The sequence below is a fragment of the Dendrobates tinctorius genome, unplaced genomic scaffold (assembly GCF_039654945.1).
Source record: "Dendrobates tinctorius isolate UK_male_01 unplaced genomic scaffold, ASM3965494v1 ptg000232l, whole genome shotgun sequence".
In the NCBI taxonomy this organism is placed as follows: domain Eukaryota; kingdom Metazoa; phylum Chordata; class Amphibia; order Anura; family Dendrobatidae; genus Dendrobates; species Dendrobates tinctorius.
The window spans coordinates 12,525,102-12,540,183 of NW_027361899.1; the positions used below are offsets into that span (position 1 = coordinate 12,525,102).

The 15,082-nt window shown below is 43.0% G+C and overlaps 1 protein-coding gene across 4 annotated transcripts in view; it reads right to left on the bottom strand.

Annotated features, from left to right (window-relative positions):
• The window catches only part of LOC141060057 (uncharacterized), a 166,537-nt gene that overhangs the window by 101,263 nt on the left and 50,192 nt on the right, over positions 1 to 15,082 (bottom strand). Inside the window, exon 1 of one of the 4 annotated variants that reach the window (XM_073556318.1) lies at positions 5,862 to 6,429. The exons of the other annotated variants lie outside the window; for them this stretch is intronic. Within the exon in view, the coding sequence (XP_073412419.1) occupies positions 5,862 to 5,930 (69 nt within the window). The 5' untranslated portion in view covers positions 5,931 to 6,429. Of the gene's footprint in view, positions 1 to 5,861; positions 6,430 to 15,082 lie in introns of those variants that run through there. 4 annotated transcript variants of the gene reach the window in all.

Here is a 15,082-nt window from a genome sequence, read left to right on the forward strand (position 1 = left end):
CACTGCACTTACCTCACTCATATCCACAGCATTTACATCCACCATCACCACATTCATATCCACAGCATCTCCATCCACTGCACTCACCTCGTTCACATCCACAGCATCTACATCCACAGACTCACCACATCCATATCCACAACATCAACATCCACCACACTCACCTCGTTTATATCCACAGCATCTACACCCACAGACCCACCGCATCCTTATCCACAACATCTACATCCACTGCACTCACCATGTCCACATCCACAGCATCAACATTCATGGACCCACCGTGTCCATATCCACAGCGTCTACATCCACTGCACTCACCTCTTTTATATCCACAGCATCTACATTCACAGCACCCACCATGTCCATATCCACAGCATCTACATCCACAGTACCACCACGTCCATATCCACAGCGTCTACATCCACCGGACTCGCTTCGTTCATATCCACAGCACCTACATCCACCGCACTCACCTCTTTCATATCCACAGCATCTACATTCACAGCACCCACCACGTCCATATCCACAGCGTCTACATCCACCGGACTCACCTCGTTCATATCCACAGCATCTACATCCACAGTACCACCACGTCCATATCCACAGCGTCTACATCCACCGCACTCACCTCGTTCATATCCACAGCATCTACATCCACCATCACCGCATTCTTATCCACAGGATCTACATCCACCGCACTCACCTCGTTCATAACCACAGCATCTACATCCACAGACCTACCACGTCCATAGCCACAGCATCTACCTCCACCGCACTCACCTCTTTCATATCCACAGCATCTACATTCACAGCACCCACCACGTCCATATCCACAGCGTCTACATCCACCGGACTCACGTCGTTCATATCCACAGCATCTACATTCACAGCACCCACCACGTCCATATCCACAGCGTCTACATCCACCGCACTCACCTCGTTCATATCCACAGCATCTACATCCACCATCACCACATTCTTATCCACAGCATCTACATCCACCGCACCCACCTCGTTCATAACCACAGCATCTACATCCACAGACCTACCACGTCCATATCCACAGCATCTACCTCCACCGCACTCACCTCGTTCAGATCCACAGCTTCTACATCCACAGTACCACCACGTCCATATCCACCACACTCACCTCTTTCATATCAACAGCATCTACATTCACAGCACCCACCACGTCCATATCCACAGCGTCTACATCCACCGGACTCACCTCATTCATATCCACAGCATCTACATCCACAGTACCACCACGTCCATATCCACAGCGTCTACATCCACCGGACTCACCTCGTTCATATCCACAGCATCTACATTCACAGCACCCACCAAGTCCATAACCACAGCGTCTACATCCATCGCACTCACCTCTTTCATATCCACAGCATCTACATTCACAGCATCCACCACGTCCATATCCACAGCGTCTACATCCACCGGACTCACGTCGTTCATATCCACATCATCTACATTCACAGCACCCACCACATCCATATCCACAGCGTCTACATCCACCGCACTCACCTCGTTCATATCCACAGCATCTACATCCACCATCACCGCATTCTTATCCACAGCATCTACATCCACCGCACTCACCTCGTTCATATCCACAGCATCTACATTCACAGTACCCACCATGTCCATATCCACAGCATCTAAATCCAGGGACCCACCATGTCCATAGCCACAGCATCTACATCCATCACACTCACCTTGTTCATATCCACAGCATCTACATTCACCACACTTACCTCATTCATATCCACAGCATTTACATCAACAGCACCCACCACGTCCATATCCACAGCATCTACCTCCACCGCACTCACCTCGTTCATATCCACAGCATCTACATCCACCATCACCGCATTCTTATCCACAGCATCTACATCCACCGCACTCACCTCGTTCATATCCACAGCATCTACATTCACAGTACCCACCATGTCCATATCCACAGCATCTAAATCCAGGGACCCACCATGTCCATAGCCACAGCATCTACATCCATCACACTCACCTTGTTCATATCCACAGCATCTACATTCACCACACTTACCTCATTCATATCCACAGCATTTACATCAACAGCACCCACCACGTCCATATCCACAGCATCTACCTCCACCGCACTCACCTCGTTCATATCCACAGCATCTACATCCACCATCACCGCATTCTTATCCACAGCATCTACATCCACCGCACTCACCTCGTTCATATCCACAGCATCTACATTCACAGTACCCACCATGTCCATATCCACAGCATCTAAATCCAGGGACCCACCATGTCCATAGCCACAGCATCTACATCCATCACACTCACCTTGTTCATATCCACAGCATCTACATTCACCACACTTACCTCATTCATATCCACAGCATTTACATCAACAGCACCCACCACGTCCATATCCACAGCATCTACCTCCACCGCACTCACCTCGTTCATATCCACAGCATCTACATTCACAGTACCCACCATGTCCACATCCACAGCATCTAAATCCAGGGACCCACCATGTCCATAGCCACAGCATCTACATCCATCACACTCACCTTGTTCATATCCACAGCATCTACATTCACCACACTCACCTCATTCATATCCACAGCATTTACATCAACAGTACTCACCACGTCCATATCCACAGCATCTACATCCACCGCACTCACCTCGTTCATAACCACAGCATCTACATCCACAGACCTACCACGTCCATATCCACAGCATCTACCTCCACCGCACTCACATCATTCATATCCACAGCATCTACATCGGACCCACCACGTCCATTTCCACAGCATCTACATCGGAACCACCACATACATATCCACAGTCCACAGCATCTACATCCACAGTACCTACCACCTCCATATCCACAGCATCTACATCCACCGCACTCACATCATTCATATCCACAGCATCTACATTCACAGACTCATCATGTCCATATCCACAGCATCTACATCCACCGCACTCACCTTGTCCATATCCACAGCATCTACATCCACCATCACCACGTTCATAACCACAGCATCTACTTCCACAGACCTACCACGTCCATATCCACAGCATCTACCTCCACCGTACTCATCTCGTTCATAACCACAGCATCTACTTCCACAGAACTACCACGTCCATATCCACAGCATCTACCTCCACCGTACTCACCTCGTTCATATCCACAGCATCTACATTCACAGTACCCACCACGTCCATATCCACAGCATCTAAATCCAGGGACCCACCATGTCCATAGCCACAGCATCTACATCCATCACACTCACCTTGTTCATATCCACAGCATCTACATTCACCACACTTACCTCATTCATATCCACAGCATTTACATCCACCATCACCGCATTCTTATCCACAGCATCTACATCCACCGCACTCACCTCGTTCATAACCACAGCAACTACATCCACAGACCTACCATGTCCATATCCACATCATCTACCTCCACCGTACTCATCTCATTCATATCCACAGCATCTACATCGGACCCACCACGTCCATTTCCACAGCATCTACATCGGAACCACCACATACATATCCACAGTCCACAGCATCTACATCCACAGTACCTACCACCTCCATATCCACAGCATCTACATCCACCGCACTCACATCATTCATATCCACAGCATCTACATTCACAGACTCATCATGTCCATATCCACAGCATCTACATCCACCGCACTCACCTCGTTCATATCCACAGCATCTACATTCACAGTACCCACCATGTCCATATCCACAGCATCTAAATCCAGGGACCCACCATGTCCATAGCCACAGCGTCTACATTCACCACACTTACCTCATTCATATCCACAGCATTTACATCCACCATCACTGCATTCTTATCCACAGCATCTAGCTCTACCGTACTCACCTCGTTCATATCAATAGCATCTACATCGGAACCACCACATACATATCCACAGTCCACAGCATCTACATCCACAGTACCTACCACCTCCATATCCACGGCATCTACATCCACCGCACTCACATCATTCATATCCACAGCATCTACATTCACAGACTCACCGTGTCCATATCCACAGCTTCTACATCCACCGTACTCACCTCGTTCATATCCACAGCATCTACACATTTACAGACCCACCATGTCCATATCCATAGCATCTACATCCAACGCACTCACCTCATTCATATCCACAGCATCTACATCCACCATCACCACATTCTTATCCACAGCATCTACATACACTGCACTCACCACGTCCATATCCACAGCATCTACATCCACCGTACTCACCTCGTTCATAACCACAACATCTACATCGGACCCACCACGTCCATTTCCACAGCATCTACATCGGAACCACCACGTACATATCCACAGTCCACAGCATCTACATCCACAGTACCTACCACGTCCATATCCACGGCATCTACATCCACTGCACTCACATCATTCATATCCACAGCATCTACATCCACAGACTCACCACGTCCATATCCACAGCATCTACATCCACCGCACTCACCGTGTCCATATCCACAGCATCTACATCCAATGCACTCACCTCATTCATATCCACAGCATCTACATCCACCATCACCGCATTCTTATCCACAGCATCTACATACACTGCACTCACCTCGTCCATAACCACAGCATCTACATCGGAACCACCATGTACATATCCACAGTCCACAGCATCTACATCCACAGTACCTACCACGTCCATATCCACGGCATCTACATCCACCGCACTCACCTCATTCATATCCACAGCATCTACATCCACCGCACTTACCTCACATCCATTGGACCCACCATGTCAATATTCACAGGATCTACTGCATCTACCATGTGTATATATAATGTACCTAATATTTGTATATCTACCACACATGTCACATCTTTATACTCCGTTCCTACCACACGTGTCTATATCCACCATACCTACCGTTTGTATATCTTCTGTACATAACACATGTATGCATCCTCCATATCCACTACAGACTTTCTCTGGGTTGGTCATTAATAGAGGAACGGGTCTGCTTTGGAAATACTGGACCCCTCATTCATCAATATTACCTGCAGGACGACCAATCCAATAATACCGGTGGGTCCTGGGTTAGGGATTTTTTACCCTTCTACATCCACATACTTTAACACGTCCCTTATAATCCAACACTTTCATTTACTTACAATTTTATCTACAACTTTTCCCAAAGTTTTCCCTTTTCCAATAACAAAGGCCGCCCCCCCCACCCCTTATTATTCCCATGCTTCCTATGAGCCCAGCGCCCCCTGGTGTTCATCGCCAGCTTTAGAATTTGAAACTTCCTTCTCTTTTTAATATTTTCCATCATGTTTTTTTTTTTTTTTTTAGAGCTGGGATTCAGACTCATCCTGATGGGATCTGATATTGTAGCCCTATTGTCTTGACACAAGGTAACATGACGGGGAGGGACTAGGTCAGACACTTTGTATCTGCAGGTGTTTGGTTACAATGTGAGAGAGATCGATACAATGTATCCAGGACTGAGACAGGCATGAAAGCCTGGGGAGAAGCCTGATCAGATCCTGCTAGGCCCCAGGCGTGCACGCAGCTCACCTGCCAAGCTCCGCACATACTTTTAGGTCTAAAGACCAGTCCTGGTGGCTGGAAGGATCTAGGAAGGCCTGAGTTGGTCTGCAGACGTCCATCCAGCCCATCAGCCCTGACTCCCCTCCGAATACAATATCCCTGGAGAAACAGCTAACCATACCCCAATCCTTCCACCCAACACGAGGCAAAAAAAATAAAATAAATAAACTCTAAAAAAAAAAAAACAACAACTTTGTGTACCTTGAGTTGGTAGGGCTGGATCTCGCTCAGACTCTGGTTCCGCAGCTTCTTGGTTAGAACCTTCAGCATTGTACAAATCCAAAGGGCGAGGAAGGGGTTAAAGGCTCATTGAACAACACTCACACCCGAACAACCTAACACACCAAAAATAAAAAAAAACTCCACGGGAACTGGGTTTATTTTTTGTTTCTTTAGGCACAAAAAAAGTTTAGAGGCAAATAATAATAAAAATATGAAAAAAAAATTTTTTAGGTTTTTGTTTCTAAAAAAAAAAAAAAAAAAAAATCTAAAAAAAAAAAGTTTTTGTTGCTTAAGTTTTGTTGTGTTTTTTTTAGTAAGATGTCGGAGCAGCGGAGCCCCCTTTATTGTCGGTTCATGGTGGGGTTAGTGGTGAGCGGCGGCGCCCAGGCATCATGCTTCTGGATCCCACTCACACAGACACTCACTCACGCACGCACACTCACACACACAGCCGCTCTGTCTGCGGCTCTGCCTTCTAGCAATGTGAAACTTGCAACAAACACACAGCTCAGCGCTGGATGTGATTGGTTGGCAAAAGGAAACTGTGTCAATTTCAGGAGGCCGGCCCTTTATTTAAAGGGAAAGTAACAGCAGGCCAGGCCTGGGATCCTGCAGAGACACATGAATTGCTGATTCTTTCCTTCTTCCTGTAAAGCTCAAGGGGATGAGAGGCTAAAAGCTGCAGAACAGTCAGTAGGGAGATTACAGGCCCTGCGCTCCACTAAACGCGGCTCGCGACACGTCTAACCTTGGAGACGGCCTGAACCGTGCACTTATTAATCACCAAGGCGACACGTGGCCCTTTAAAAGGAAAAAAAAAATCCTAATAATTCCACATATTAAACCGTTATTTATATGAATGGAGGTGGGATAACAAATACATCAGAAAATACAGCACTACTCAAAGTGGAATGTTACTGTATATAGGGGCAGTATGGGACTAGTTATATTCTTGTACGTTCAGTGACTTGTATTCACACCCCTTGGCTTTTTACCTATTTGGTTACCTATGTTTAAATATTTTTGCAATCCGATTTGTGTGGATGCATCAGCACTAAATAGTCTAAGTTGATAAAGTGACAAAAATATAGAAAAAAACTAAATTTGTGGAATCAAATAACTACAAATTGGCATGTGCATATGTATTCACCCCTTTTGCTATGAAACCCCTAACAATTTCTGGTGCAAGCAATTCCCTTCATAAGTCCCATGCTTAGTGCAATCTAAGTGTCACATATGTCAGTATATACACTTTACCTTTCCTGAAAGACCACAAAGGCTGCAACACCATTAACAAGAGGCACCACTAATCACACACCACCATGAAGACCAAGGAGAGCTCCAAACACCAACATGAAGACCAAGGAGATCTCCAAACACCAACATGAAGAAGGAGATCTCCAAACACACCATGAAGACCAAGGAGATCTCCAAACAACACCATGAAGACCAAGGAGATCTCCAAACACCACCATGAAGACCAAGGAGATCTCCAAACACCACCATGAAGACCAAGGAGATCTCCAAACAACACCATGAAGACCAAGGAGATCTCCAAACAGCACCATGAAGGCCAAGGAGATCTCCAAACAAGTCAGGGACAAAGTTGTGCAGAAGTACAAGGCAGGATAGGATTATAAAAAGAATCTCCCAATCTCTGATGATCCCTGGAGCACCATCAAATCCAATATCATCAAATGGAAAGAATATAGTACCACAAAAAATCTGCCAAGAGAGGGCCGCCCACAAAAACTCTCAGCCCAGGCAAGGAGGGTGTAATGTACAGTAAAATGTCTATAAAGTATGATGTTTTCTGTAACCTTCTAGAATCCTTCATTTTATGAGAAAGTAGCCTGTCAGCTTTTGCAGCCCCCTCCTTTTTTCCCTCCTTAGCAGTGGTGTGTGTACAGCTCTCTGCCTGCATCTGAAACCTGATACCGGGCATTTCCTCTCGAAGCCTTCACCTCCTCCCCCCCCCTGCACAGCTAAAGGGAAAGCATTTCTTTTGTTCTCAGACAGGCCGAATGAAAAGTATGAGAGATATTAAACTAAGCTAGCATGGACCCAGCTTCGCTACGATGGCTCCTGCGAGGTTCTCAGACCTTCAGAAATTGAGATATGGATTGCTCCCAAATGGAATGCCTTAATTATGGCATGCTTGGTGTTATTGGATTCTATTCGATAAATCACAAACAATGATGCCCTATGTGTGTTGGTACGGGCTTTTCTCGTTTAGATATAGTTATTCTAAGTTTTGTAGCCAAATCATAACTTAGAGAAAGGGGGGTTGGACCTCACCAGACCACCCATTTTGTGAGGTCACAGACCCTAGGCTATAAGGTATTCCCTACCAAATTCCAGTCAGCTGGAGCTGGAGTTCTGATGCTGAACAGACCTACCCCATGTCTTGGGATGTTTGGTTGCGGCCCATCCCCCAGCCACATGGTCTGCCTAATACACCCTAAGCACATGTAAGTGTTTCTTTCTGCCTTTTAATCCTTGTTGTTTTCATATTTGCAACACTACATATTTAATGTCTCAACTTTATAGCAACTTTTATCTATGTAATTACTGCCCACATTTTGGGAATAAATGATAAAAATCTATTAGCTCTGTCTCCATGCTCTAGGAAACGAACTATGCGCCTTTTTTAGATAATCGCTACTAATTTGGGGGTTTGCCATGGACCCTCTTAATTAACTCTCTGATTAAGTAAAGCGTGGCTGGTGGCAGCGTGGTGTGTGCGGTTGGTTAGGCTGGTTGGCAGTCCGGAATTCCCTTACCGCAGTAGTCTAATTAGCCGTGCGCAACGAGCAGCCCGTCCGGCGACTAATTATCCTAGGTGCAGATCCATGACTGACCTGAGGGTAAGGGGGGTGCCGGAGAGCTGCGAGTTACAAAGTGGAACTGAGAAAGTGGGATATACATAAATCCCTGCAGGTCTTGGAAGGTTGTTAGCAGTGGTGGGGCATCCAAAATACCCCCCTGCGATAAGTTGTTAGAGCAAGATTAGCTTGCTGTGTTTTGGTCACACGGTGCCAGTGGTGGAATAACTAAGATAAGCCCCCACTGTGCCTGTGATAGCCGTGTGCCGGCAGTTCGTCGCGTCCCTTCGTCCGCTGACAGACCCGTGTCAGTGGTGGGATCGTGACGTATTGGTGGCACCGGCCGTGCTGTTCGTCACAGAGGGCATTAATCAGAGAGGCAGCACAGAGACCAAAGGTGTTGCATAGTTATCAAGCAGAGACTGGAGTATCTGTCCATTTAACCACAATAAGCAGTACACTCCGTATAGGTGACCTTTATGGATGAGTGGGCAGAAAAAAGCCTTTACTTACACACAAAAATTGTAAAGCTCCTTTTGAGTTTGCCAAAAGACATGTGGGAGACTCCTCAACTTTATGAAGGAAGGTGCCGTGGTCAGATGAGACCAAAATTTAACTTTTTGGCCACCAAGGTAAATGCTATGTCTGGCGCCAAACCAACACAGCTAATTACCCCAAGAACACCATCCCCAAAGTGAAACATGGTGGTGGCAGCATCATGCTGTGGGGATGTATTTCAGAAAGAGGGACAGGGAAAATGATCCGAGTTGAGGTGTTGATGGATGGTGCGTCATACAGGGATATTCTTGCGCAAAACCTGTTTCTGTCTGCCAGTGATTTCAGACTGGGACGGAGGTTCACCTTCCAACAAGACAATGACCCAAAGCATACTGCTAAGGCAACACTCAAGTGATTTAAGGGGAAACATGGAAATGTTTTGGCCGAGTCAAAGCCCAGACTTTAATCCAATGGATAATCTGTGGTCAGACTTGAAGACTGTTGTTCACCAGAGGAAACAGCTAACTTGAAGGAGCTGAAGAAGCTTTTCCTTGAGGACGGGACAAAAATTCCAGTGGCAAAATGTCGAAAGCTCATAGAGACTTATCCACAGAGACTTGCAGCTGTAATTGCCACAAAAGGAGGTTCCACAAAGTACTGACTTTGGGCGGAAATAGTTATGCACACTGAAGTTTTCAGTTATTTTGTCCTGTTTGTTGCTTGTTTCAAAGTAAAAAGAAACCAAATGATCACATCTGTCAGCAGGTTCTGTACATGAACTGATGAAAACCCTCAAAGAAATAGTGAAACTCCAGACTGTTACGTAGCAAAACACGAAAAATGCCAAGGGGAGTGAATACTTTTGCGGACCACTGTAGGAGCAGTATTATAGTAGTTATAGTCTTGAACATAGGAGCAGTATTATAGTAGTTATATTCTTGTACATAGGAGCAGTATTACAGTAGTTATATTCTTGTACATAGGGGGCAGTATTATAGTAGTTATATTCTTGTACATGGGGCAGTATTATAGTAGTTATATTCTTGTACATAGAGGCAGTATTATAGTAGTTATATTCTTGCACATAGGAGGCAGTATTATAGTAGTTATATTCTTGTACATAGGGGGCAGTATTATAGTAGTTATATTCTTGCACATAGGAGGCAGTATTATAGTAGTTATATTCTTGTACATAGGAGCAGTATTATAGTAGTTATATTCTTGTACATAGGGGCAGTATTATAGTAGTTATATTCTTGTCCATAGGGGCAGTATTATAGTAGTTATATTCTTGCACATAGGAGGCAGTATTATAGTAGTTATATTCTTGTACATAGGAGCAGTATTATAGTAGTTATATTCTTGTACATAGGGGCAGTATTATAGTAGTTATATTCTTGTACATAGGGGCAGTATTATAGTAGTTATATTCTTGTACATAGGGGCAGTATTATAGTAGTTATATTCTTGTACATAGGGGGCAGTATTATAGTAGTTATATTCTTGCACATAGGAGGCAGTATTATAGTAGTTATATTCTTGTACATAGGGGCAGTATTATAGTAGTTATATTCTTGTACATAGGGGCAGTATTATAGTAGTTATATTCTTGTACATAGGGGACAGTATTATAGTAGTTATATTCTTGTACATAGGAGCAGTATTATGGTAGTTATATTCTTGTACATAGAGGGCAGTATTATAGCAGTTATATTCTTGTACATAGGAGCAGTATTATAGTAGTTATATTCTTGTATATAGGGGCAGTATTACAGCAGTTATATTCTTGTACATAGGAGCAGTATTATAGTACTTATATTCTTGTACATAGGGGCAGTATTATAGTAGTTATATTCTTGCACATAGGAGCAGTATTATAGTAGTTATATTCTTGTACATAGGAGCAGTATTATAGTAGTTATATTCTTGTACATAGGGGTAGTATTATAGTAGTTATATTCTTGTACATAGCAGTATTATAGTAGATATATTCTTGTACATAGGGGCAGTATTATAGTAGTTATATTCTTGTACATAGGGGGCAGTATTATAGTAGTTATATTCTTGTACTTAGGGGCAGTATTATAGTAGTTATATTCTTGTACATAGGGGCAGTATTATAGTAGTTATATTCTTGTACATAGGGGGCAGTATTATAGTAGTTATATTCTTGTACTTAGGGGCAGTATTATAGTAGTTATATTCTTGTACATAGGGGCAGTATTATAGTAGTTATATTCTTGTACATAGGGGCAGTATTATAGTAGTTATATTCTTGTACATAGGGGGCAGTATTATAGTAATTATATTCTTGTACTTAGGGGCAGTATTATAGTAGTTATATTCTTGTACATAGGAGCAGTATTATAGTAGTTATATTCTTGTACATAGGGGTAGTATTATAGTAGTTATATTCTTGTACATAGCAGTATTAGAGTAGATATATTCTTGTACATAGGGGCAGTATTATAGTAGTTATATTCTTGTACATAGGGGGCAGTATTATAGTAGCTATATTCTTGTACTTAGGGGCAGTATTATAGTAGTTATATTCTTGTACATAGGGGCAGTATTATAGTAGTTATATTCTTGTACATAGGGGCAGTATTATAGTAGTTATATTCTTGTACATAGGGGGCAGTATTATAGTAGTTATATTCTTGTACATAGGGGCAGTATTATAGTAGTTATATTCTTGTACATAGGTGGCAGTATTATAATCATTATATTCTTAGACATAGGGGCAGTATTATAGTAGTTATATTCTTGTACATAGGGGCAGTATTACAGTAGTTATATTCTTGTACATAGGGGGCATTTGTCACGCTGTGACTTGGCCCTGTGTGACGCGACCCGAAGATCGATTGGTCACTAAAACAACCAAGACAGACAAGGAGAGACCGGGGACACAATTACAATGGTGCAAATAGGGAACGGGGAAATGGACACCTCCTGCACTTTCCTACGGAAGTGCTCCCGAACTCTCCTCACGTTCCCTATGCAGGTTCTTCCAAACTGTCGCCGAACAGGATACCTCAGTCCCTCACTTGCCCTGCACCTATCCCTTACTAGGGAACTAGCAAGTGCGGACACTGGTCCCACCGCTGTACTAATAAACACCAAGGAAAATAACAGAAAGGGAAAAACAAACAACATTTAGCTTCCTCTGCAGTCATGCACTGGACTGCAGAGTAAGGCACCTGAATACTGCTTCCGGCAGGATAACCACTGCTCCAGATCAGCTGCAAACAGCACTGTTCAAGACAGCTTCTCTCTTCAGCACGGTTGGCTTCCAAATGACCAGTATTACCAACAGTGAGCTACAGCACCTGATGACCTTTTATAGGAAGGAGGGAGTGTACGCCACCTGCTGACTAATTAAACATGTAGTAACACCAGTGGCCACGGGGGGAGGAAACCCAGCAGCAGACTCACTAAAGTTGTAGTAACATCAGTGGACACTGGGGGAAAAACCAATATTAACCCACGAGGGCCAGAAAGGAAACAGGTTTATATAAGAGAGTCCAGATTCTGACACAGATCCAAAAAATGGATCGTGACAGCAGTATTATAGTAGTTATATTCTTGTACAAAGGAGCAGTATTATAGTAGTTATATTCTTGTACATAGCAGTATTATAGTAGTTATATTCTTGTACATAGGAGCAGTATTATAGTAGTTATATTCTTGTACATATGAGCAGTATTATAGTAGTTATATTCTTGTACATAGGGGGCAGTATTATAGTAGTTATATTCTTGTACAAAGGAGCAGTATTATGGTAGTTATATTCTTGTACATAGGGGCAGTATTATAGTAATTATATTCTTGTACATAGGGGCAGTATTATAGTAGTTATATTCTTGTACATAGGAGCAGTATTATAGTAGTTATATTCTTGTACAAAGGAGCAGTATTATAGTAGTTATATTCTTGTACATAGCAGTATTATAGTAGTTATATTCTTGTACATAGGAGCAGTATTATAGTAGTTATATTCTTGTACATATGAGCAGTATTATAGTAGTTATATTCTTGTACATAGGGGGCAGTATTATAGTAGTTATATTCTTGTACAAAGGAGCAGTATTATGGTAGTTATATTCTTGTACATAGGGGCAGTATTATAGTAATTATATTCTTGTACATAGGGGCAGTATTATAGTAGTTATATTCTTGTACATAGGAGCAGTATTATAGTAGTTATATTCTTGCACATAGGGTCAGTATTATAGTAGTTATATTCTTGTACATAGGGGCAGAATTATAGTAGTTATATTCTTAATTCTTATACATAGAGTCACGTGGACCCGTCCTGTGTGACATGACCCGCAGGCCGGTAACTAAGGCAACAAGACACGGCACGTGTAACTGTCCTGTGTGACACGACCCGCAGGCCAGTAACTAAAACAAAGAGACACGGGGGAAGGGGAAACAGTTACAACGGTGGGTCCTGCGATAGGGAACGGGGACGTGGAGACCTCCTGCACTCCCCTGAGTCAGTGTCCCTCACACTCCCTAACGTTCCCTATACAGGGTCCTCACCTGTCGCCGAGCCAGAACCTGTCACCCTAGCACACCCTACACCTATCCCTTGCTAGGGAGCTGGGTGGTGCATGCACTGGCCCCACCGCTGTACTAATACACACCAGGGAAAAATACAAACTGGGAAACACCACTTAGCTTTGCTCTGTTGCTATTGCTCCCAGCAACAGAGTCCACCACCAGAACGCAGCTTTCCTCCAGAATAGCTGCTACTTCTCCAAGCTTTGTCAGAGCTGCAAGGAACACCTCTCTGTAGTTCCTTCCTTCACCAGTCTTGGTTGGAAATGAGCAATATCACCAACACCTGCTCATAGACCATGTGACCCTATATAGGAAAAGGGAATGGTCAAATGATCAGGGGCCAAAAGCTGCTATCATCCCAGTGACCACCGGGGGCAAAAGGCAAAGCAAAGAAATCATCAAGTGCAATGACCCTAACGGCCACCGGGGGCAAAACTAGAAGTGAAACCATCAGCTTAAGGAAAAAAAAAAAGGTTACTAGTGCTTTTATCTGTCATAATCGAGCATGGATCATGACACATAGAGGCAGTATTATAGTAGTTATATTCTTATACATAGAGGCAGTATTATAGTAGTTATATTCTTGTACATAGAGGCAGTATTCTAGTAGTTATTTTCTTATACATAGAGGCAGTATTATAGTAGTTATATTCTTGTACATAGGGGCAGTATTATAGTAGTTATATTCTTGTACATAGGGGCAGTATTATAGTAGTTATATTCTTGTACATAGGGGCAGTATTATAGTAGTTATATTCTTGTACATAGGGGAAGTATTATAGTAGTTATATTCTTGTACATAGGGAGCAGTATTATAGAAGTTATATTCTTGTACATAGGAGCAGTATTATAGTAGTTATATTCTTGTACATGGGGGGAGTATTATAGTAGTTATATTCTTGTATATAGGGGCAGTATTATAGTAGCTATATTCGTGTACATAGGAGCAGTATTATAGTAGTTATATTCTTGCACATAGGGAGCAGTATTATAGAAGTTATATTTTTGTACATAGGGGCAGTATTATAGTAGTTATAGTCTTGTACATAGGAACAGTATTATAGTAGTTATATTCTTGTACATAGGGGCAGTATTATAGTAGTTATATTCTTGTACATGGGGCAGTATTATAGTAGTTATATTCTTGTACATAGGAGCAGTATTATAGTAGTTATATTCTTGTACATAGGGGACAGTATTATAGTAGTTATATTCTTGTACATAGGAGCAGTATTTTAGTAGTTATAGTCTTGTACATAGGAGCAGTATTATAGTAGTTATATTCTTGTACATATGGGCAGTATTATAGTA